The sequence below is a fragment of the Ambystoma mexicanum genome, chromosome 3p, assembly GCF_040938575.1.
Source record: "Ambystoma mexicanum isolate Mex_15411 chromosome 3p, UKY_AmexF1_1, whole genome shotgun sequence".
Lineage (NCBI taxonomy): Eukaryota > Metazoa > Chordata > Amphibia > Caudata > Ambystomatidae > Ambystoma > Ambystoma mexicanum.
Window position 1 is genome coordinate 842,544,116 of NC_090925.1, and position 25,480 is coordinate 842,569,595.

Below are 25,480 nucleotides of genomic sequence, written 5' to 3' on the forward strand. Positions count from 1 at the left end.
TTTTACATCGACTCCAACGTGAGGAGGACCAGAAGGTTGAGGGTGTAGATGATACGCCTCTCACATCAGTCCCCATCACGCAGACCACCGAGACATTGTCTGTCAAAATATTTAATCACCTGGAGAGGCTCTCCTTTGACATCATACAGGCTCCCATTTTCCCGTGATACTGGGAATTTCCTGACTCAGAAGGCATAACCCCACTATCAATTGCGCAAAGAACACCATGGCATTTAATTTGGCATATTGTCAGCAGCATTGCCTCTCGGATATTGTCAGAGAGACGATAGGTCTCACAATGACCAGTGCCACTGCAGTCCAGAGGGTTTGCTGCATCCCATCGGAAGTGATGGAGTTCAAAGAGGTCTTTGTCAACAAAGCTGTCCTGGACTTACCTCCTCATTGGCCGGAGTTCAGTGCCATAGAGCTAGTTCCACAGGCACTGGTTCCCTTTGGGTGCATGTTTGCGTTATCTCTATCAGAGAAGAAAGCCTTGAGGGCCTACCTGGACGCGTACCTAGAAAACGGACTCATACAACCTTCAACGTCTCCGGCAGGTAAATCACTGTTTTTCATTCCGAAACGAGATTCACCAGACCTGAGACCCTGATTACAGAGGCTTGAATAAGGTCACTGTTACGGATAGGTATTCTATGCCTCTCATCTCGGACATTCTCGAGGCGGTCCAATGAGCCACCATGTTTTCCAAGCTCGACCTGCGTAGTGCCTACCACTTACTGCGTATAAGAAAAGGAGACTAGTGGAAAACAGTCTTTTGCACGCCGTATGGACTTTACAGATATAAAGTCATGCCGTTTGGACTGGTTAACGCACCCGCTGTTTTCCAACGGTTTATGGACTGCATATTCTCTGACGTTCTTTTCATCAAGACAATAGTCTACTTGGATGATATCCTGGTGTTCTCCAACAATCCTCAAGAGCATGCTAAGCACATCGGGGAAGTACTCAGTCGCTTACGGAAGCACAAGCTGCTAGTTAAACCGGAAAAATGCCTCTTTAATGTTACCACAATGCCCTACCTGGGATTCATTCTCTCCGAACAAGGGGTTAAGATGGATCCGAAGAAAGTCACTGCCATCCTGGCCTGGCCCTCCCCGAATTTGGTGAAAGAGATCCAGAAATTCTTAGGATTGAGAAACTTATACCATAATTTTTTGCAGGCTTTTCCAAGACGGTTTTACCCGTCACTTCTTTGCTCAATAAAGAAGCCTTACCCTTCAGATGGACAGAAGCTGCTGAAGAAGCCTTTAGTCTCCTTAAGGACCGGTTTTGCTCCGTGCCCATTCTTTGCCAGCCAGACCAGACCGTCCCTTCATTATCGAAGCTGATGCTTCCGCTGGGGCAGTTGGTGCTGCCCTATTACAAGAAAAGGAAGCAGTGGAGCATCCTAAAGCGTACCTGTTAAAGACTCTAACTGACAGTTAACGGAATTATTCCATAATCGAAAAGGAGCTTCTGGCAATCAAGATCACGTGCGTGGAATGGAGACACCTACTGCAGGGGGTAGTACCCCTTCACCATCCGCAAGGAGCACAAAAATCTCAAGGTACTCAGAGGGATGGAGTGCGTTAACTCTAGACAAGCCCGATGGGCCCACTTCTTCAACCAATATGACTTTCTTATCACCTACATTCCGGGCAGCCAGAATGTCTTGGCGGACGCTCTGTCATGCTGAGATTCTCCTAATTCCGCCTCAGAACAACACACTGAGACTATCTTTAGGAGAAATAGGATAGTAGGACTGATATCCGCCTTTCTGCAGGATGTTAGGAAGGCCACCATCTCAGCTCTACCCAATCGCATGCCTCGAGTGGCCCCACACCGAATAGTCCAGAAGGAAGGATTACTGTTTGTCTACCAGAAGCTATATGTACCCCCTCCACACTTACAGCAAAAGGTCATGGAATGGTGTCATGCCAACATCACTGCAGGTCATTGCGGTATCAAGAGTACTACCAAACTCATATCTCGTAGCTTCTTCTTGCAAACCATGTCCGCAGACGTGGAGCGATACTGTCGGGCATGCCCGGTCTGTTCCCGAAGTAAGAACTGCACCCAAAGGCCCATAGGCTTACTTGAACAGACACCAGTGCCCACCAGACCTTAATCTCAACAGACTTTATCGTTGATCTACCGATATCTCAAGGATGCTCTTGTATCATGGTCACCATAGACTCCTACTATGAGCTGGCGCATTTTTCTCTGCTGTCATGAGTACCATCAGCATCTGGGATGGCGGAGATCTTCATCAAGGATTTCCTCCCACTACACGGTCTACCTGATAAGGTCATCTCGGACCGGGGAAGCCAATACACATCCAGGTTCTGGAAAGCACTGTGTAACAAGTTGGGCATCGAAAGGGCTCTGTCATCAGGATTCCACCCATAGACTAACGGGCAGACGGAGCGTCTCAATGCCACTCTGGAGCAGTATCTCCGCTGTTATACCAATCAACTCCAGAACAATAAGACTGTGCACTCAGCGATTGGTATTTCTCCCTTTTTCTGTACCTACGGTCTGCACCCCCGCAGCATCCTACCGTTCAGGCCAGCTCCTTCCAACATTCCTTCTTTCGAGTCTAATCTGCCCGAGATCGCAGCTGCTCATGACACAGCCAAGAAGAGCCTGCTTGAAACACGCAGCTGATCCAAGAGGCAGGCTGACCGTCACCGCTTGCAGGGTCCTTAGTGGAATGTGGGTTCCACGGTCTGGTTGTCTACGTGTTTCCTGCCTTGTTGGGTTCACCCTTCTAAACTTTCCCCTCCATATCTTGGGCCTTACGAAATCATCGCCAAGATCAATCCAGTGGCCTATCGCCTGCGATTACCCAAAAGTTTAGCACGCATTCACCCGGTGTTTCACGCATCCCTTCCTGTGTCCGGTTGTCATGCGACCCTTTTTTGTCAGTCATTGGCACCGATGGAGGCTCGGTCGCCATGGAATGTCCTGCCACGTTTGAGAAGCATTCCGAGAGCGGTCTAGTCTTTTTCCAATATGGCCACCTCCAGTATATTGGCGTCCAGTTGCTGCCGGCTCGCTGCGTTGCAACTTTCTCTCTTCGCTACCTATGGTTGTTGCGCTCAGTGCTCCTCTTGGCTCTGCTGAGCCCCCTCCTGTCCTTAGGGCTCTTCGCCCTCCTCTCTTTGTTTCTTTCTTTTTCTGCCTACCCGGCACGCGGGGCTACCCCCCTCGGCGCATCCTCTCAGTCTGGTTTCCCCTGCCTTCTCCTTACCTGCTAGAAGAGATTGTCCTCTCCCCTGTAGTTTCTCTCTTAGTGCAGTGTCACTTCTTTGGCGTCCCGTTTTGCCTGCTGCTCCTCTGTTGTCTTCTGCCAGTACTCTTTGCCCCTTGTATCTTATACCCTTGCCAACTTCCGGGGATTTATTACTCACCGGACATCGTAGTCTGCTGGAATCTTCTCTTGGCGAGTCCTCCAGGGGTTTTTTGCCTTTCCAGCTTTTTCCCCTCTGGATATCACAGATCCGGGGCCACTGGTTCCCGGAAACTCCGGCAACCATTGTGGCGTCGTTCTGTGGTAGACCATATCTCCTAAAAAAGAAATCCGCCGCCAGAGAAAGAAGAAGGAAGCTCTCCAAAGACATTTCCTCAGGTGAGGAGGAGGGGGAGGTGACAGAAGTAGGGAGCGACTTGGATATATCTGATATTTGTGACACCGGTAGTACAAGGACCAGATCCCATTCTGGCCCATAGGCTTCCTAAAAACACCACCACCTCGCCTGAGGAGTATGAGGTCTCCTCCATACGAGATTCTCGGTACAGGAGGGGTCGCCTGGAATACCTGGTGAGCTGGAAGGGCTTGCCAACCTCTGAGGACTCCTGGGAGCCCTGGCCTTATGTGCATGCACCTAAGATGGTCTGCCGGTTCCACAAGCCTTCCTGGGGAAACCTGGGGGGGTATTAGTCAGGGAACGGGGCATACTGTCATGCGCTGGTTTGGTCGTCGCATCTGGGATCACTGGTGACACGTCGGCCATTAGCTGTGCTACCACATTCCTCCATTTCACTGGGTGTCGCTCTAGTCTTTTTTGCAAATGGCTGCCACCGGGAGGTACTTGTTTCCCTTCCTCCCGGCAGCGGGCGCGTTACAACCCGCTACTGCGTTTCGCTTCCTTGGGTTAACTCGATGTGAGTTTTCTGCTTACATGCCACCGCACACCTGTCTCTTTCTTCTCCCTTCTTGTGCCCCTCAGGGTCTCGCCCCGTTCCTCTTGCCAGTTCTCCGCTATCCCTCCTCGCGTCCCTTCCCTTCCGCTGGCTTTCTCTGTTACTCTCTCTCTCCTCTTTTCTCCTTGTTCCCTTGACTCCTCTTCTCATTAGACATTCTCTTTTCTCCCTATGGACCCCTTTATCTCACCTGCACTCAGGGTCCTCTTTGCCTCTCTCTCTCTCTCCCGCGTCCCACTGTCGGTACGCTTTGGCTTTCCTTGAGAGTCTGGTTCTGTGGTTTTGCCCTTGCGGCTACCGGACCTGTTCTTCCGGCAGTCCTGCGCCTTGCTCCCCACACTCACGCGGGGTCTTGCTTGTCAGGATCTGCCCGCTGTAGGGGTCTGAGGGTTATCAGGACTCGGAGCCCATATTCCACTGGATTAGCAAGTCCAACCACATTGGCCATTCCAGCCCATCTTTGAAGACAGAGTACAAGATCAGAGAGCTTCCTGTTATCAAGAAGACAACCTCCTCAAGAACCTGTTTTATTTTTTTTGCCTTCTGGCTTTTTCCCCATTCCTGGACCGTCCCGGGAGGGGTCCGCTGATCTTCCCAATTTTGGGGGGTCACGTGGCGACCTCCCATGGCAGGCCATACCTACACAAAAAAAAGGAGGAAACCTATGGAGAAAGAAGTCTACAGCAGAAGATAGCAGTACAGGTGAGGAGGGGGATTATGGAATTCAGAGGAAGAGGAACAGCCAGTTGACACTATACCCGGACTGGCTTGGGGGGCCTGCAATTAAGATTGTCCATATGGGTCTCTAGCCTCATGTGACAGAGAGGTAACATCTTTTTGTATCCACAGTACACAGCTTTTGACTTCAAAGGAATAATTCAGCATTTAACTCCATGCTAATATATCAACAGAGAAGCCTGGGACACATATTTCAAGAGAAATTAAACCTAAATGGTGCAATGGAAGTGAGGATTTGCATATCTGTTTGAACATTTCCATTAGTTTAAAAGGACTATCATAACTGGTCATTTTCTCAGCAACGACAAGTCACACTGAGTCCATTACAGTGTTCTTATAAAGCTTGTGACAAGCCTTGTTATTTTGATGTAATTTGTATCTGAATCCGATTTTGGAAAACCATGTTAAAACCTAAAATGTGTTTCTTGCTTCCCTGAACATTTTCTGAATCTGAAAGTTGGGGAGCTGGTAGCTTATTAAATTAGATATCACGGTAGACATTTTCACATTCATAACTATTATAATTTTTGCATGAAAGGTGAAAAACCACAGTTTGGACATGCAATACCCTGCTGAAATTGGAGACAATTTGATAGATCCTTTATGATTAGGGGAACATAAATATATGGATACTATGATGTTTATTTGTAAAGTGCACATTTTTGTCATGTCGTGACTTTTTGGGTGAAAAATCAGAAAAGTTCAAATGGTAAATGTTATCAAGTGTGCATCTCTGTCCCATCAATTCAACCTTGGAACTCCCAGAGCCTATCGGCAGGAGAATTTGGACATTGGGGGAGGAAAAGCAGATAAACCTCCAATGAAAAGTCAGAACCAATAAACTTGCACTTCCTCATTTAATATTATGTGGTGTGGCTTATAGGGTGAAAAGCCCTCACTCTACAGGCAAGTGGAGAGCTGCCTGGAAATCTTGAAGGAGACTTCCCCATAATCCACAGCTGCCTGACACTACGTGGGTTGGAAAGGACTAAAGATTCATGCAGGATTATTTTATCTGGGAGACAGCAACTGGGAAAGCCTAAAAGCTGACTGGGCCCTATGATTAAGGAGAGCCAAATGTGGGATAGATGCTGGTGACTATCTTTGACTGAAGTGCCTGATCAGACCCATATGGTTCCCGAAAAGAGGAGCTCTGTTGACTTTCCTTGGCACCCAAAACAGAGAAATCCAATGTAAGTAGATTAATCCAAATGAGACCAAGTGTGTGGGGGATGTACCTGCCTTAATATTTTCCCTCAATAGAGGGTGGGAGCAGCAACTGTGTTAGAATGTTTTACTGAATATTAATTTAATTAACTCCCGTATAGATTGATGCAGGGAGTGATCGGGGCATTTCAAAAACCTCCACCCTCTTTCCTAGCAGGAAGTTAAGTTATAGTAATTTAAAGTAATTGTGTACATTTATTTTTCCTGTCAACCCCAGACTTCTCTAAGGAAAAAGGGTGTCCTTGTCACAAAACAAAATTCCTAACTGTCCCCACTAACTAGACTTTGGGCCTCATTACGAGTTCGGCCGGTAGCCGTGCCTGCATTACAGGCACGTCTACCGCCGAACTCGCATCCGGCACCGTCACCCGCGAATGGGCACTTACCGGCCCATTACGAGTTGAATGGGCCGGTAAGTGCCCATTTGCGGGTGACGGTCATGCCGTGCTCCTCATCCCCATTCTGCCCCATAGGGCCCCCATAGGGCAGAATGGGGATGAGAGAAGGAGCAAACAACGGGCCATTACGAGATGGCCCGTTGTTTGCTCCCTCCTCCCCTCGCGGGATCCTGGTAAGCACGCCTGGTTTTCCCAGGCGTGCTTACCGTGTCCCGCGAGGGGACCTCGTAATGTGGCGGAACGGGTTGAACGGCGCCGTCAACTTTTACGGCGCCGTTTAACCCATTCCTGCCAGGGTCATAATGAGGCCCTTTGCCTTTAAACAGAGTGTTGCTGAATATAACTGACGCCTGGGGTGTTGGTGCTGGGGAGAGAAGTGCTTTGCCAAAGTGAAATCAAGTGTAATTCTCCATTGAAAAATGCACATTCTTTATGAGTAAGTGATCCTGATTGCAGAAAGACTCTGTATTGCTTTAGGGTGAAGAAGAAAGAAGGGTTCTATCAATCAAAAGCATTCTCAAACATCTGTGGGATTTTAAAACTGCTAGCATTTATAAATGCGCTAGGGAAACTCAATGTTCCAATCACTGCATGTGTGAATTTACTTTTGAACACAGAAACCGTTGCAGTTATTTTAAATCTAAACCTTATCAAGAAATGCTAAGGCCTATGTGTTTTGTAATGTTTGACTGTGTTATTTAATTTTGACATCAAAGGGGTTCATGGGACAAGAGTTTTGACCTGTTTATTGGGCTGGTGTGTCAGGCTGAGACAAAAAGGAAAAAGTGTGTTTTGTATTGAAACTTTGTTGTGTGCCACAGAGAAGGTGGTGTGTGTAAACATTTAGTAAAAAGATTAATTGAATCTCTAATTAAAATAAATATATATTCTTCTATACCCCGGCCTGGTTCTTGGCTCTTCACTGGCACAGGGGAGGGATCTACGTGGCTCTATATGAATCATAGACAGGGCTAGCTGAACAAAAATAATCACTGTCCTCTGGGTCATCTTAACTCAGGGGAAGGAACTCTGTGTTAAGTGTGGTCTGCCAATATATTGTTACAGTGAGAAGGGGAAAGGATCAGAGGGCACATTTGTAGTGATGATTTACCAGGTCCATGCATGTGGGAAGCGTGGTTGCTGGACTGAAAATATTCTACCTGGACGTGTGCTGCTTTTCAGGGTACATGTTGAGATGGTTTGACAGCATCCGCCCACTTTTTTCACAGTGCCAAATCCATCTCTCTTGGGTGTTTTTGAGACCAGCATGCAAAAAAGCTTGTTTGCTCAAATTTTTGCCCACCAGAATTTGAACATCCTAACCCAAAAAACAACATGAAAGTGTCTTCAAAGCACACATCTTGTATTGGTATTTTGCTTTCCATAGAATATTTCAATATAGATTTTTGGGTTAAAAGGGTGCACACCTTTTATACTTTGCCAGAAGAAAATCTCTCTGTTTTTTTCTGAGTATTGATGATTCATTTTGTGAAAGAAAATTCTCCTTTCTGTTTTGAATTTTCCTCCATTAAGAAAGGCCAGTTGAATTAAATTTGTGTATTTCACTTTAGGATATGTTCAGTCCCTGTCCCTATGTTAATGATCCCCCACACTTTTTTCCTGGACTTGAGCCCTATTGATGACATTTGAAGGCCTGCGGAATGCCTTACTCTGACTGCCTCAGTACCTTTCTGGTAAATAGGCTTAGTTACGATTGCACTATCCTGCCGCAAAAGCACTTCGTCCTGTCTGCCCAGGGCAATCCCTGCCCTTACATCCTTGGAACGTACAGTCACATTAGGTATGTTTGGATTACTCACTGGTGATCTTCAATACTCTTGGTCCTGCTCTTCCTCGTCACAGTACTTTCTTTTGCAGTACCCATCTCTACAGATGATTTAGCTCACTCTGTCGGCTACTACAAAATAAGCCTCACTCCTGATATTGCTACAAGCGTAATATTAACAGTTCAAATTCAGATACTGAAGGTCAGTTTATTCGATCCCCACGGATCTTAATGACTAAGTTTGTGGCATCATTTTCTGCGATGCAAATAAAGGGGCCCCACACATCTTTTGCCACCGGAGGCCTCGCAAGTCCCACGGTCGACCATGTGAGAGATGCCTCAAACCTTACTCTACCATGCTAACAGTTGATCTGTTAAGCTTTGGCCCATCGAGGCAGAGCAAGGTGCTTGGCTATGTGATTGATCAGGACAGGGGCCAGAATGTTAACTTTAATGTTAAGGGATATTTGTACCGCGCACTATCACCACCAGAGTCGTCCCCTGGCGCTTTAAATCCCTGCTCATTTCATTTAAAGTTATATAGTCAGGGCTTTGTTGTAATCTTTTGGCCACATTGGAAGTCATGGGTACTTGTTGAGTGTGTAAATTGGTGGAACAATTTGAAGCATTAAAGTATTTAGTATTATATTGTGAAGAGATGGGAAGTATTAGATGCATGTTTTGCACGTTTTGGATATGACAGCGATTATATTGCAGCAGAAGCTTTATGGTATAGATTGATGATAGGCTTGCAAGTATTCTTAATTATATTTATTTATTTCAATTCTTAAAAACACACCACATCGCCCGAAGGCCTCAAGGCGCACATAATAATTGATATATGCACTGATATAGCACTGATTGATTATTTATCAAGACTTTCAATCAAACAGAATACAAATAAATAGATACAAAAATAAATGAAGCACACTACAACTCATGATGGTGAAATCTCTTTAGTCAGTGTTGGGACAAATCTTCCCCGTCCAGTTGTAGCGTCCAACTGAGGGGCTATTTGTCCATTTCTGGGGCCAGTGTCTCTAAAAGCATAGAGCCAGATTTGCTGCAGGCCATTGGAGAGCTCCCAGGGTCCATCCTCACCGGAAGCTATGGCGGATGCTAGGAATTAAAGCGCATAGTCCGAAAGAGAAGGAGTCGAAAGCCACTTGTGATTACACACTTCACAATTGAGTAGCGGTGGATGGAAACATATATTAGAACATCTCGTCCATACCAGTAGGTGGCGCTGAGTGCGCCGGTCTCGACTGCAAAGCTCTCCATTTCTTTTTTTGTCTGGCAGTTTCCTCTTTTTTAAATTAATTAATTCCGTTTTTTTCTCCACTTCCTGGAAAAAATCGTGTTTTGTTGTTATAGAAAACCAGCACCTTGGCGAGTTGGGGTTGGTTATCAGGGGAATTTGTGGTACGGGAAAATAGCCCTTCCCCACTTAGGGAACCTCTCCCTAAAACAAAAACAAGTCCGTGCTCTTTGTATAGCGCTTATGTTCACCAAGGAACGCTTCAAGGCACGGTTTTTAAAAGAGAGGGCGCAGAAGGAGGGTAAAGGGGGTTCAGTCCCCAATGTCTGGGCGTACGGCGAGAGCGGAGACCCGCAGCCGGGCCAAGGATGACATCAAAAAGGTGATGGCAGTTATAGAGAAGGTTCGGCGATGGTAAGTGGGGGATAAACCTGAAAACTCCGTCGTTCGGGGCAGAGCGTGCATGTGTTGGGCTGTGTGCAAGGACGGGTGCTGCTGGGCAGGAATCGGGTGCTTGGTGGCTGTGCAGAGTCAGTGCTGGAAGAACAGGACTCCAGCAGCTTCTTGGGGGGGGGGTCGTAGTAGAGCTGCTATGTGTGGTTTGGAATAGCAGCGAGCACTGCTGGTCGGTCTCTATGTGCTTTGGGAGAACTACTGTGGTAGTGGAAATGGGGTCTGGACCGACTGAGCTGCTATGCATTGTTGTCCCGCATTGAGGTGATTTGACAGAGCTCTGTGGGGGGTCCCTGTTCTGAATGGAAGAGCAGTTGTTGGCTATTGAAAGTGAGGTGCCTCGGCAGAGTGGTGTTCCTGTGCTTTGTATCTAGTACTGAAATACTGTTAGGGGTGGGGGGAGGTGTGGTAGTGTTGGGTGGCTACCCGCGGTCTCGTTTCTGGGGCGGAAGTAATGCTGCAGCAGGGGAAGATGGAGGTGAATTGGGAGAACTATGAATTAATTCGGAGAGTGGAATAGCGAGGCGCTGTAGGCAACAAGTTCATTTTGGCTTAATGCACAAAAACCCAGACTCATTTAAAAGTGGAAAAGGTCGCTTTAATGTGACGGGCCAAAGCTTACAATCAAAACGCTTAACTGGCTCCATGGCCTAACAAACTAAAGAAATATTTTAACAACCAATTAAATAAATTAAACATTTTCCTTTTCATTTTCCCCAATAATTAAATAACCCATTTCCTCCCTAATTATCCCTTGGACCCTACCGTCTCCTTGCCCCTTTTCCAGGCGTCCCGCTTTCTCCCAGGGGCCATGCCCCTCCAGGCTCAATACCTGTTCCCCCGGGGTGACCTGCTTGTGCAAACAGCGCCACCCCATCCTTTCCCGTGTCATTCCCCCATTGTGCTTCCCTCCCCCCACATCAAAAGGGGCCATGCCCCCGGCACCAGAAAAACCCTCCCCCGAGGAGTTTTCCCCCCCCCCGCCCCCAATTTTTTCTACCTCCCAACTTTTCTCCCAGCCAAGAACCCAAGTCCGCCAGGTAGTGATTATTCCCATATACGGACAAGTGTACCCCATCCTCTCTAAAGATAAGGAGACCCTCATATGTTATTTCCTTATGGTCCATGACCTGCACCGCCACCGAGGCACAAAATGTAACCATTTCTCTGTTTATCCCCTTCCTGGCCCGCTCTATTGCTCCCTCACTTCTCGCTCCCCTCCAAACTATACGCGGCAAAAACTTAATCCACACCACCACTGCTTGAGGCCACATTTCCCGCACCCACACTAAGTCCCTCTTCATTTTCTTTAGCAGAGCCAACCCCATATCTCTCACCAGGTCATTCTCCCCTACATGCATAATCACCACCTCTGGAACCCCATAGCGTTCCCTCATCCCTGCCAATATAGGAAGCAGCTGATTCCACCGCAGGCCCCCCAACCCGTGCCATCTCACCACCACTTCCTTGTAACTGCACCCCAGTTGCCTGCCAAACACCCTTTTTTCCGCCTCTTTTCCAGCCCACTTAACAATTGAATGGCCAACAATCCACACTTGCGCCAACTCCCCCTTTTTTCGCGCAGCATCTGAAAAAGAAATTACAAAATCACTGACAAGTCAAAATATATTTCAACAAAAACAGTTGGCCCCACAAAGTCCTACGCCACCTTTCTTCAACATTCCCCTTTATCAAACTCCCTGACGTACCCCTTGTATTTCCCAGACCTCCAACGCCCCAATCTTTTCACCTTGTCTTCTGAAAGACCCAACCTACTACCGTCAGATGCTGCTCCCATCCTAAAGGAATGAGTCCCAAAATCCTCTCCCTTTTCTCCCACTGCCACCAGCACCTTCCGCAATACCCCTAGCACCTGGGCCGCTGAAACCGGCGATCCATCCGCATGCTGAAAAAAACAAGTCTGTCTTACCCCCACAGCGCTCCTTCCACACCCGGCCTGCCTGAACTGGGCATAAATCCTTGCTCCCTCGACCCAGCAAAACCCAAGAGCCCCTTCCCTTCTGGTCCGTCTTAGACCTTTTAATCTTGATGTCCAAACCTTCTTCTGTAATTTGAACATCTTCCCATTACAGTACCCCTACCCCCCCTTTTCCCCCGACCAACTCAGAAACCCTGAAAGCCCCAAAGAATAACCTCGTAAAACAAGTCGCAAACAGTTCCCCTTCCCATATCGACCAGCAAACCCCCCCCACCACCACAATCAACCTCTGCAGCAATTCCACCGATATCGGCCTCCTCTTATCCTTGTCCCTCTTACTCTCCCTTGCCCATCCTTCCAACATCCTTCTCGCCATTTCCCCCCCACTTGGCTGAAAACCCCAAAACCATTTCCCATAAAGGCAATCCCTGCTAGCTTTCCCGCTATCGTTGCCCTTGACCAGCCCCTGTCCATGCACTTCAAGAGGAAATTCGTGACATCATCCCTCCTCCGCTCTTCCGCATCCCTTCCAACTACAAGCTCCTCCTCTAATAAAATCCTCCCAGGCCCTCCTGTATGACTTCTTAGATGCCGAGGCCAATGAACCCTTCACCAAAGCAAGCTCTCTCGGCTTCCTATCTTCCACAGCTCCTCCGGAATCTGCTGCCCGTCCTGATCTGCATCTGGAGCCAATCCACGGAATCTCTGCCATTGAAAACGAGATAATGCATCAGCGATGCCATTATCCTTCCCCGGCACATGTGTTGCCTTAAACACCACATTCCATTCCATGCAACGCAGAACAAATTCTCATCAGTCTTGCCACCCTCTGATCCCTAGCTGACTGTCTGTTCACCACATGGATCACGCATTCGTTGTCGACATTGAAGTTCACCTTCTTGTTTTGCAACTCCTTCCCCCACATCCAATGCCACTAGTAATGGAAAAAATTCAAGAAATGCTATACTCCTTCCTTCCTTCAACCACCTCGCTGGCCACTTCTCTGCACACCATTTCCCCCCTCAAAACACTCCAAAACCTCCGGCCCCTGCTCCATCCGATCTGAACTTCCCATGTCACCGGGTCTCCCTGCATCAACATTGACACTCCATTGAAACTCTCCAAGAAGCGCAGCCAAATTCTGCAATCCTCCCTCACTGCCCCCGATACTCTTATCCGATGATGTGGGCACTTTGCTCCCGCCATGGCCCTTGCCATGTTCCTGCAAAACGTCTGCTCTGGGGCCACCACCTTACATGCAAAATTCAGATGCCCAACCAATCTCTGCATCTCCACCAGCATCATTTTCTTGGCCCGCTTTTTCCAACAGTACCACCAATTTGCTCACCTTGTCGTGCGGCAAGCCTGAGGTCATGGCCACTGAATCCAGTTCAATTCCTAGAAATGTTAACACCACTGCCGGCCCTTCTGTTTTGTCTTCGGCTAAGGGTACACCCAGCTCCTCCATCAATTCCTGAAACAACTTTAGCATTTCTTTGCAGTCCTCCTCTCTTTTTGCCCCGCTAATGAACAGAAAATCATCCAGATAGTGCAGCACACTCTCTCAACCCGAGCTAAATGAGAAAACCCACTGTAAAAAAGAGCTGAACCGTTCAAACAAAGCACAGGAAATTGCGCACCCCATTGGCAAGGCTTTGTCTATGAAAATGCGTTCCTCAAACTGCAAACCCAACAACCAAAAATCCTCCGGGTGCACCGGCAATAACCTGAAAGCCGCCTTGATATCGCACTTGGCCATGAAGGCCCTTCGCCCTTCCTTCCTTATCAGCTCAACCGCCTGGTCAACACTTGCATACACAACTCCACATTCTTCCGGGGCAATGAAATAATTAACTGACATACCCTCCGGCCATGACAAATGATGAATCAGTCTGAACTCCCCCGGAGCTTTCTTGGGCACCACCCCCAATGGGGATATCACCAAATCACCCGGCATGTCATCAAATGGGCCCACTATCCTTCCTGCCGCTATTTCCTTGTTCAATTTTTGTCTTACCACCTCAACATTCTCTTTCGCCGACTTCAAATTTTCAGCCCACCGACGCACCCTTGGGCCCTGGTACCCTAATCTGAACCCCTGACAAAACCCCTCACTCAAAATCTTAGCCCCCTCCCTATCCGGATAAAATTGCAACCATTTTTCCAACACCCCCACTTTAATTGGAGTAAAAGCTTTTCCCCACAACCCCTTTTCCTGAACCTCTCCCCCTGTCTCCTTGTTGGAAACACTAAGTGAGAGGGTGTTTTCCACCACACTTGCTACAGTCGTGCCTGAACCTACACAGGGGCCTTGTGCAGCCGTCCTTATTATACCCCCAGCATGCTGCTGAGGACTGAACCCTGCCTCCTCCCCCCGCCCCCTCAAGGGCGGGGCGACCAAGAAAGGGCCGGAAAGGCACGGGCAGCCCACTTGCTGTGTGCAATGTCGGGGCAGGCCTCGTTGGGGCCATCCATTGCAGCCAGAGATCCATGTCTATCTCCCCCCAGACCGCCTGACTGTCCTCTGCCATTCTCGCTCTGAATTCCTCATCATAGCTTACCCAGGCAAAGCCCCCAAAACTCGTGAAAGCCTTCCTTATTACGTCCATATATTTAAGCAGGGCCACGCAACGCTCCGGGAATTTTTCACAATACACACTGGCATAAATGATAAACGCCGACGTCCAATTCTCAATAGTCACCGGGACCCTTGGGCGTGAAGCCAGTTCCCTCTCTTCCTCCTTAGACCCCTCCTTTGCTCTCACTTCCCTATGGAGCAATTTAAAGACATCCACGAATTCCCCCGCCTGAATCTTCTCCCTGGTTGCTGCCATCAAATGCGCCCCCCATGGTTTTGTTATCCCCATGTATGGCAATTTTCTCTCCTTTCCTTTCACTTCAACCTGCTTATCTTTTCCAGCTTGCACTTCGAGCATCAATGGCTCCACCACCTTGTCCGTTTGGACCTCCACTGAGCAAATGCTCTTCTCAACCCCTGCGGCTCCAATGGCCTGCACACCAACTTCTTTCCTTACACCTTGCAGTCCAGACCCTTCCTCCCCTGTCCCCCTTCCTGGGACCCCTCTCTGCCATGCAGATGACCATTCCCTTTCCCGCTCACCTCTTTCCACACCTGCCGCCTGTGGTCTGGCGTCCACACCGATGCTCCTCATCTTCTTAGAGGGCTCCTACTGCGGGGACAAAACATGTCAGCACACTCACCCAGCCAATAGTTCCCCTGACCCCTTAGCCCTCCACCCTGCACTTCCCTTTCCAGATCCCACCTCATACTTCTTCTCTCCTCCCCCCCTTTCCCTTTCCGCCCTATAATCTTCCACTTCCCATTGCCCCACATATTCCTCCCATCCAACTTCATCACCCCTTAAATACCATTGCGGATGCGAGCTCATGCCCGAGTTGAGTTGATGATCTTCTTGCGAGCCCGGGGCGTCCGCCCCGCCACTCCTTTGACGTCTTCTCGGCGGGGTTGTGGAAACCCCTGCCTGGTCCTCTTCTCTTGGGCGAGGCGTTCCGTCCTCCACCCTGGAATCCTCATTGCTAGGGGCTGTGCTGCACCCTCTAAGCTCTCCTTGCGCTGACCGAGGAGGGGTCGTACTGAAACCCTCTACCTCCACCTGACCAGCGGGGGCTGCGCAGCGCCCTCTGCCCTCACTCCTACCCGGGGGGGCCGTTCCGCGCCCCACTCTAACCTCCTCAAATGACGGGGACCTCTCCCTCCTTCTCCCACCTGCACTCTTCCGCAGGTATTTACCCCCTCTTCCCTTCTGCCCTGTCACCCCCTTCTGCCCCTTTTCACTGGCTCCGCTCTGACTCCTTTGAGCCCTCTTCATCTGAGAATTCCTATCTTCCTTAGAACTATTACTCGCTCCCTCCCTCCCTCCATGGCTGCCCACCCGAAATCATTTCTCCCCCTGACGCCCTCCTGTCTATCTCCTTCCTCAACTTCTTGCCCCTAGTTTCCCAAACCTCCCCTCTCCCTGCCGCGGGGGTGCAAGCCACCACTGCCGCGAGAGCCCCATCTGCCGCTGGTCTACGCTGCGGCCTGCCAACACTTACCTCCCCCTCCCCTGTGACCTCTCCACCAGTGACCTCCCCCACTGCTCCCTCCAACTGGGCCCTAGATGCCCTACTAATTAATTCTAAGGCCTCCCTCAGAGCCCTAGCATCCACAAGACCCTTCTTGCTGGCTCCCTGGCCCACCATTGTGCACTACCAAATTGGTCGAGCACTAATATCTATTCCCCCCTTCCTACTTAACCTAGCAACCTAAGCCCCCGAGCCAGAAACTACCCGTGGACCTGTGCACAAAATGCAACGCACTAACTAAATAATGGATAAATATGCCCTTAACAAAACCCAAAACGCTAATAAAATACCCAGAAGCACTCTTAATTAAATGCTGTATATGTTCCTTAATATAAATCTTTTTTTTTTTATTTTTTTTTTTAAATTACCCCTCAAATACCGCCAAACTCCTTAAGAAAAACCCCCCAGCCTGAAGAACTAACTTGCCCAGGAAAAGCGAGCCCTAAAGCCAGAAACCAGCACAACTGTGGCAAGATGTGACAAGAATGCACTGCCCCCTGGTGGCGTCTGAGCCCCACCGCACCTACTGGCCACAAATAAAAACGCGGCCCCTTTAAGAAAGGCTACACTACACGGCGCTCCCTCTCCCCAAACCCGCCCTCCGCAACTAACAAAATCAGGACAGGGAACAGCTGCCTGACAGACCTCCCTTTCCTTCGCCCTAAATCACTCCCGTCGAAAATCACGTACTGCTAAATTGACCAGAGAAAATCTACCGGACCCCTGGATACGCTGAGGGCGAACGAACTAAACAGTAAGGGGGGTACCTTATATATGGTACCCCCGGCTATGACAAACCAATAATTAAAATGTAAACTTAAAATAAATGTTTTTTAATTTCCCCCCCAAACTCACTCTCTCCTTCTCCTAAACTAAAACTCTCTCACCTACGGTATCCTGCACACGAAGGCCCCAGCTAACTCAGGGAAGGCTCGGGAGCAGCCGACAGGACCGATCCACAATCATCAAGTCCTAACAGTCACCTGCCTCCCGAACCTTCCCTGAGCCCTTAAATACCCCCAGGAGGCGCTCTGCCCCCCACGGCCACTCGCTGGCCGTGTGCAGTGCCAAAAACTCCCCGGGGGGAAACGCTTCACGTTCCCCCGGGACCCCCTTTGCGTCGGCATTGTGTTACCAAACGGGTGATGCAGGTCAGGGTTGAGGTGCACTGCGAGCGCTACTGTGTGTTGGTGCAGCACTGGAATAGCAGGGACTGCTTTAAGTCAAGAGGGACTGATGTGCACAGGGCTGGCCCTAGGATTTGCGGGGCCCAGGGCGGCAAAAGATATGTGGGCCCTCCTAATTTACATTAATTTTTATTTACATCAGTGATCTCACAAAAAGAGTCCTTAGTATGCAAAGGTATCATGGGAAGTTAAATTAAAACATGGTATGTGTAAGGTAGTAGACAAATACACTGTGGCGTCTAGTATATGAATTGGCAATATTAACGTTTACCTATGTGGTAAAATCAGGAATGAGGCATTTAAAAAACAAACAAAAACAGACAGCTGAATGCCTTGTACAGACTTCTAATGTTGGCAGATAAAGCATAGTGTAATAAAAGGATTTGGCCGGAAGCACACAGTTTGGTTAAGTGGAGAAGCTGGGATTTGAGACTAGCCTGATAGAAATAATGTTTGCAAAAGGTTTTTTGAAACTTTGGTTTAAAAAACACTATATTGGGCTAACTGCACAAAAACCCCAGAAACGCTTGTAGTGTAAAAGGTTACTTTATTGTGACAGGCTACAGTTTACAAATAAAGGCTAACCAGGTTTTTGGCCTTACAGATTAATAACAATTAATTAAACAATTAATTCTTGCCCCCTCATTCCCACCCCTATCAATTCCTCTCAACCTTCATTCCCGCTCTCCCCCATCTTCTCCCCGAGGCCACGTCTCTCGTTCTTCCATTCCTCTTCCTCCTTTTTGTAGGCCCCCCCACCCCCCGGGCTTGCCTGTCTCTGCAAACAGCGCTACTCCCCTCCTTTACCGTGCGAATAACCCTTTTTGCTCACCCCAACCATCCTCCAAAGGGCCATGTCCCCGGCAACCCTCACCCCTTATAGACCTCCCCCACCATGCTCCCCTTAACACCAATATCCTTCCGTCCTACTCTTGGCTGCACAGGCCGGCTGACCTGCCACATCCGCAACAACATTAACCATTTAACATATCAAGGAAAATCCCTTAATGCCCCAGCCTGTCACGCCGCCACCATCCCCCCTTTAGAAGGTCACACACTCATCCCGCAATACCCCCAAACCAAAGAAACCGAACACCACCGGCCTGCGAGAACCCACCTAAAGGGCAGGAGGGATGGGACTGCAACAAACACCACCAACCGTCGCTTGCTCCCGGACCTTCCTTGCCCCTTTTATGCCCACGGAAGTGGCGCTTTATCCCAGGCCAGCCTTCATTCCTGCTCCCCCCGCCCTCCCATCTTCTCGCTGAGGCCATGCCTTCCTTCTGCCATACCTCTTCCCCCTTTTTGTACCCTCCGGGCTAGCCTGTCCATGCAAACAGTGCTACCCCCGTCCCTTACCGCGCTACTTCACGTTTTTGCCTCCCCCCAACCATCCTTCAAAGGGCCTGGCACCAGAAAACCCCTGCGCTGAGGTGTTCTTTCTGCCCCCCCTCTTTACCTCCACCCTTTCATTACTCCTTCTACCACTAACCTCAGGTCCAACAGATAACACTGATTCCCCATAACTGACAAATGAACTCCATCCTCGCTGAATATATCGAAATTCTCATACTTGATGTCCGGATGCGAAAGCGTCGGCACCCCCAAGACCTGCAAAACTTCAACAACTCCCTGTTAATCTTCTTCCTCAACCGCCCCTTCCTTCACTGCCCAGTGGGCCATACCCTCCTGGGCATCAACTCAGTGCAGAACAAAATAACCGCTGGCCAAATCTCTCTCAACCAACTGAGTGCCCTCTTTATTTACTATAACAGATCCACACCTGTTTCTGTAACCAAATCGTTCTCCCCCCGCATGCAACACCAGTGCTGCCGGCACCCCATGGAGCTCTCTCATACCCGCCAGCATAGGCTGCAGCTTTCCCTGCCCATTTCACTATGGAGTGTCCGCATATCCATATCTGAGGCACCGCGCCGCTTCTTTGAACCGTATCTGAACAAGAAAAAAGACAACGAGCCCACCCCTCTAAAAATCCCCTCCAACCTCCAACCCTCACTCCCTAAGAGCTCCCCTCAGCCAGATCTCTGATGTACCATTTATATTTTGCTAATCTCCTGCGCCCTAAATTCTTCACATTCTCCTCAGACAAATCCAGCCTACTCCCTTCAGACGCCGCCCCCGACCCGGAAGGAATGAGTCCTGAAATCCTCAGACATCTTGCCCAAAGCTAGCACAGCACTCCTCATTACCCCCAAAACCTTCAGAGCTGTCACCCCTTCCCTGTTCTCATGCTGAAAAACCAAACCCTCCCTCCCCCATACATCTCTTCCGCCATACTAAACCTGCTCCCACCGGACACAACTCCCTACTTCTCCTATCCAAATGCCCCAAAGCCCCTTCTCAGTCTTTGTTTTACACATTTTGATATCCACGCAGCCTTCAGACAGGCATCCCTCCACATCAGACCTCCATTACCCCCCATTTGAGCACCAACTCCGACACCCAAAATGCCCCAAAAAACAACCACATGAAACATGCCATAAACATGTCTCTTTCCCATGGCGACTCGCATATGCCCTCAAGAACCTGGCACAGCCTACCCAACAGAGCGTCATACACTGGTCTCATGCTGTCCATTACCTTCCCCTTTTCCCTCGTCCATCCTTCCAACATTCTAAGCGCCTTTTCCTCCCAGCTAGCCTGAAAACCCCATAACCACTTTCCATAAAAAGCAATCCCCAACAGCTTCCCCGCTATCGTTGCCCTGCACCAACCTCTCCCCACACAGCCCAGTATAAAGTTGATCACATCCTCCATCCTTCTCTCTTCCGTATCATATCTCCCTTTCCAATTGCACGCTCCCCCTCTTAAATACTCCAAGCATGCTCTCCTGTATGCTGCCTGCGATGTAGGGGCCAGTGAACCCTCCACTAAATACAGTGCTCTCGCTCTCAATCTCCGAGCCACCACAGCTCCTCTGGGATCCAGTGCCCATCCACTTCCGGTGCCAACTCACGCAATCGCAGCCACTGAAAACGAGATAATGCATCAGTGATCCCATTATTCTTTCCTGGCGCGTGCATCGCCCTAAACGCCACATTCCATTTCAGGCACCTCAACACAAATTCCCTCAAAAGCCTGAACAGCCTCATTATCCATGTTGAAATTGACTGTTATTCTGGAACTCTCTTCTCCACAATTGCAAAGCCACTAGCAACAGGCAAAATTCCAGGAAGGCTATACTCCTTCCCCCTCTCTTCCACTGCTCAGGCAGCCTCTCTGTGCACCATCTGCCCCTCCAGTAGACGCCAAAACCTCCAGGGCCCGATGCATCAGATAAAACCTGCACCTCCCAGGTGACTGGGGTCCCCTTGTAGCCACATATACACGCCATTAAATTCCCCCCAAAATCTCAACCATACCCTAAAATCTTCCTGATAGCTCCTGAAACCCTCACCCTGTGATGCGGGTGCCTCACCCCACCAAAGAACGTGCCATATTCCTACAAAAAGTGTGGCATAGAGCCACAACCCAACACGCAAAATTGAGATGCCCAACCAATCTCTGCATGTCCACCCGTGTCATCTTTCACAGCCTTCTCAAGCAACTGTACCAGCTTGCTCGCCTTGTCTGGCAAGCGTGAGGTCATAGCCATCAATTTCAATTCCTAGAAAAGTCAGAACCACGGCCGGCTCTGTTATCTTCTGCCAGTGGTATCCCCAACTCGAGCATCAATGCTTGAAAAGCCTCCAGCATTCAGTGGCACTCCTCTTCTTCACCCGCCCCACTGATGAACAAGAAATCGTCCATATAGTACAAAATTCCCCCAAACTGTAAGTGAAAACCCACTGCAGAAAGGAGCTAAAACGTTCAAACAATGCACATGACACCGCACAGCTCATCGGTAATGCTTTGTCCAAGTAAATGTGATCCTCAAATTGCACCCCAACAACAACAACAAATCCTCTGGATGCACCAGCAGTAACCGAAAAGCTGATTTAATGTCAAACTTGGCCATAAAGGTACCACACCCCTTTTCCTCACCAACACCACCGCCTGATCCACGCTTGCATAGGACACCCTGCACTCCTCAGGGGCAATGAAATAATTCACAGACATGCCCTCTGGTCACGACAAATAGTGAATCAGCCGAAACTCACTGGCCACTTTCTTTGGCATGACCCCTAAGGGGGACATCACTAGATCACCTGGCAAATCAACAAGCGGTCCAACCACTCTTCCCTCAGCCACCTTCTTCTGCAGCTTCGCCCTTACCACATCCTAATAACATCCATTTATGTAAACAAAGCTACACACCTCTAGGGGAGCAAATATAATAAATGCTGACATCCAGTTTTTAATTGTAACAGGCACCCATGGCTTTGCCGTCAGCTCCTGCTCTTCTTCCTTCAACCCCTCTTTAGCTCTCACTTCCCTGTGTAAAAGCTTGAACACATCTACAAATTCCCCGGCCCAGATTTGTTCGTTTGTTTCTACCATCAAATGTGCGCCCAACGGCTTTGTAATACCCACTGAAATTTGACCCCTCCCTTTCATCCTCACCAGACCCCCCCGCCACCACAACCCTGTCCTTCCAGCCCAACACTGATGCTCCCCTTTTGTGCCCCCACCTAGCCCCATGTCAGACTGTTCCTTCCCCTGCTCACCAGGGCCAGCCGTTGCAACCCTGCCCTTCCTGCCTACCCCCAATGCACCCCAACCCCCCTTTTGTGCCCCCACCTAGTTCGGAACCTGTCACATGCCGCGGACCATTCCCTACCCTGCTCACCCGGTCGCCCTATCCTCACTGGCCAGCCGCACCATCGCAATCTCTACCTTAATGCCTGTAAGACCGAGATTCTCCTCATCGGCACACCCACACCCTCCTTTCTGGTCACTCTCTGGTCGGCCTCTCTTGTCCCTCTTCCTGCTCCCACCTGTGAGGCTAAAAACCTCGGGTCATCTTCGACTCCACACGCTCCTTCTCTCCTCACATCTCTGACATCTCTAAGAAGTCACACTACCAGCTGTACCTCCTCAGAGGTATTCTTCCTTTCCTCTCCTTCCCCCAGAAGCTCACTGTCACCAGAGCTCTGGTTCTCTCTAGGCTGGACTACTGTAACAGCCTCTTTCTAAATCTGCCTGCTTCTACTCTCCGCCCTCTGCAACTCATCCAGAACAGAACTGCGAGACATTTCCTTGGCCGCAAGCCCATGGATCGTATCTCTCCAGGACTGAAATCTCTGCACTGGCTCCCAGTGGCTGCGAGGATTAAGTACAAAACCCTCTAACTTGTCCTCAAGGCCTTCTGAGGTGTGGGGCCTCAATACCTTCAACTCTCTCTTCCTAAATATCTTCCTTCTCAAGCTCTTCGCTCATCCGTCTCCAACTCCATCAGAGTCAGTTAACGAGTTGGTGGTAGATCTTTCTTCAGATGGGGCGTGGTGTCCACCCTGATGCTTCTCTGTCGTCTTCTCGGAGGGGCCACACCAACCCCTTCCTGCTCCTCTTCTGTTCTCGGGTGAGGTGCTTCACCCTCTGCCCTGGGCTCCGCCATATTAGGGGCCGTACTGCACCGTCTAGGCTCCCCCCTTCCGCTCGCATGAGGGACTGTCCTGAAGTCCTCTTCTCTTCTCGCTGAAACAGGGGCCGTACTTTGCCCTCTACGCTCCTCGACGCCAATCAGGAAAGCCGTACCCTGCCTCTGTCACTGCCATCTACCAAAAAGAGTGTCCTCCTCCTCACCCCTGCATTCTTCTGCAGGTATTTCCGCCCCCCCTCTCCTCCAAGTTACGCTGTCCACCTACATGTTTCCTTTACTTATTGCTTTGAAAAGTGGCACATGCCCACAATCGGGGAAAAATAACTGCACCCGTTTCCAGGATTGCAACCTCTCTTGGGACATCCTGGGCAAATATTCAGGACTCGCTTGCCCTCTCATCCCCCCCCTCCTTAGCCCCATGTCCGGCTTTCAGCAGTGCTTTATAAAAATGCACATACTATAGTAAGGTACCCCTTCAAATATATAAATCATTACAGCAATATGTCAAGCAAAAAGTGTACACTTGTGAAATTATTCCCTCTGTTGACTGGGAGACTACAAATACCAGAATGCAATTCAGCAAAATGCAAAAACATTGCCTTTTGCGTTTTGAAAATATATTTTCAAGAAGTATAACAACATGTAATCTGTGGAAAGGTTAACTGTTTGTGTTTGACAAATGCCGGGTTCATATAGAATGTGATGAAAATATCACATTCTACCGAACCATTTTTTGCGTCAAATATGAACATCTGAAAATAATGTAGCTGATTTAAAACTGTTTTGTTTCATATATTGTAACTGACCTTGAGGAGAGCGTAGGTTTAGGCAGCTAACTGGTGCTTTGCGTGGGCTTTCAGAATGTAAATGCCATTTTGCGTTTCTTAACACAGAAACGTTATGAACATCTCCATAACAATGGTCTCTTAAGTGGGCCATCATTTGTAAATCTCGCCTGCTTTAATGCGCTGCTTGAAGAAAGAAAGTGATGAGCATTAAAGGGCCTGCGACATCGGATGGGCCGCTGGGAACGGGTGTCTCTCTCTAGAGAGCCACAGGAGGTTGGGAGGCGACATTGTGGCCTCATGCAAGCTTCCTACATGGATGCTGCACAGCAGTTGAGGCAGACACTAGTGCCCTGCGGGTCCCCTCTGACTGGTTCTGACAGCGGGGCTCTGTGCTTCTGCACATACTAAACATAGGCACTCTGGTATGGAAGGCCCAGGGGTGTAAGCTGGGAAGTGGGGTTGTTGTGGGTGCGGCCGGGGCAACACCTTTCAGGTGCTTGTCCCATTAGCATGCCAGTGTTAGGGCAGGCATCCAGGTCCCCACTACAATGGGGACCCAGACGCTGGGCGCTCGCTACGGAAGAGAGGTGCCAGGGGCAGGTGACATCAGGTTGTCCCTGCCCCTGACACCTCGCATCAAAGGCCCCCCTCCCATCCGGACGGACGTGGAGACAAGGGGCCTTTGATATTCGAAGAGGAGCTACCTTGCCCTCAGGCCATTTTCGGCCTATAACCAGGGCGGGCAAAGAAGGTGCTGCAGTTGTGGCGTTACAAAGTAACTCATTACTTGTTTCGGAGCTTTTAAAAACAACACGGTTCTTTCTGTTTGAAGCTGAATGACGCAGAGCGCAGTCTGAAACGGCGAGGCCCATCCAGCGTCTCTACAGGACAGCGAGAATTGTGGAGCTGACACAGCGGTGTCAGCGACAGTTACCCGCTGCACACTCAGGGCTGAGAGAAAAATAACACAGGAGCGCTTCTTTGGAAGCAGGACGACGTGGAGCAACAACACGGGGAGAAAAATTGAGCATCTACAAATAATTGGTATTGCGAACTTTGCACAATTTTTCAATCTCAACGTCGGTACAGCAGAAACCAAGGATGCTGTATCCCGACACCGCAACACTGAGCGGGCGAAGTGAACGCCCCCCTACCCCCGCCAGTTTTCAAACACGGTTTTTAAATAAATTTGACAAAATACGTACCAAGGGTTACCAGCCAGCACGATCCAGGCCTCTAGCAGCTCACCAACTCCAGTCGCGGGCAAAAGGATAGTGGCTGGCAGCACTGGAGAAACGGCACCGTTGCCACGTGGGCCTTCAGACTACGCACCAGTGGTAGTAACTACCCGAGACAACGTACCTCGCAAGCAAGAATTGACTAGTGCGAACCTGCACAAGGGGTATGTGGAAAAAAGACCATACACAGACAAAGCCCCCCCATTTTTTGCCAGCAACCACCCCATCCCCTTTTTTCTCCAAAGCAATAGCTGAAGGACACAAGGGGTGCAGGCCACAGGAAGAATCACACAGCCCCAGCTACAACCAAGAAACGAGGAGAAGCTACTTTTGCAATGGGCCAGCAAAGCTAAAGCTGTGCACGGCATGGATATGGTCCAGAAAAAGATGGCAGAACTAGCAGCGGCCAGCATGGATGCAGAAGCAGACGAAGCATCAGAAGAAGACGACAACGAAGATTAACCAGTGGGACATGAGCAGCCGGCTAAGAAGAAACGGCACTTTGACGTCTGCAGCATGCCAGCCTCAGCAGGTGTCCACCCCAGCAGCAAAAGAAAAGCCAAATCCGGTACTGTGAAAAATGATTTGGGGCCAATGTTAGAACAATTTTTAAAATGGCACAGAGATGGGGGCGCTGGGAAAAAGAAGAAAA

General features: G+C 49.4%; 1 protein-coding gene across 1 annotated transcript in view; it reads left to right on the forward strand.

The window, feature by feature from the left end:
• The first annotated feature begins 9,653 nt into the window (after window positions 1–9,653).
• Window positions 9,654–25,480, forward strand: part of BCL7C (BAF chromatin remodeling complex subunit BCL7C) — a 106,082-nt gene continuing 90,255 nt past the window's right edge. Inside the window, exon 1 of the mRNA XM_069651948.1 lies at window positions 9,654–10,027. Within this exon, the coding sequence (XP_069508049.1) occupies window positions 9,936–10,027 (92 nt within the window). The 5' untranslated portion in view covers window positions 9,654–9,935. The remainder of the gene's footprint in view (window positions 10,028–25,480) is intronic.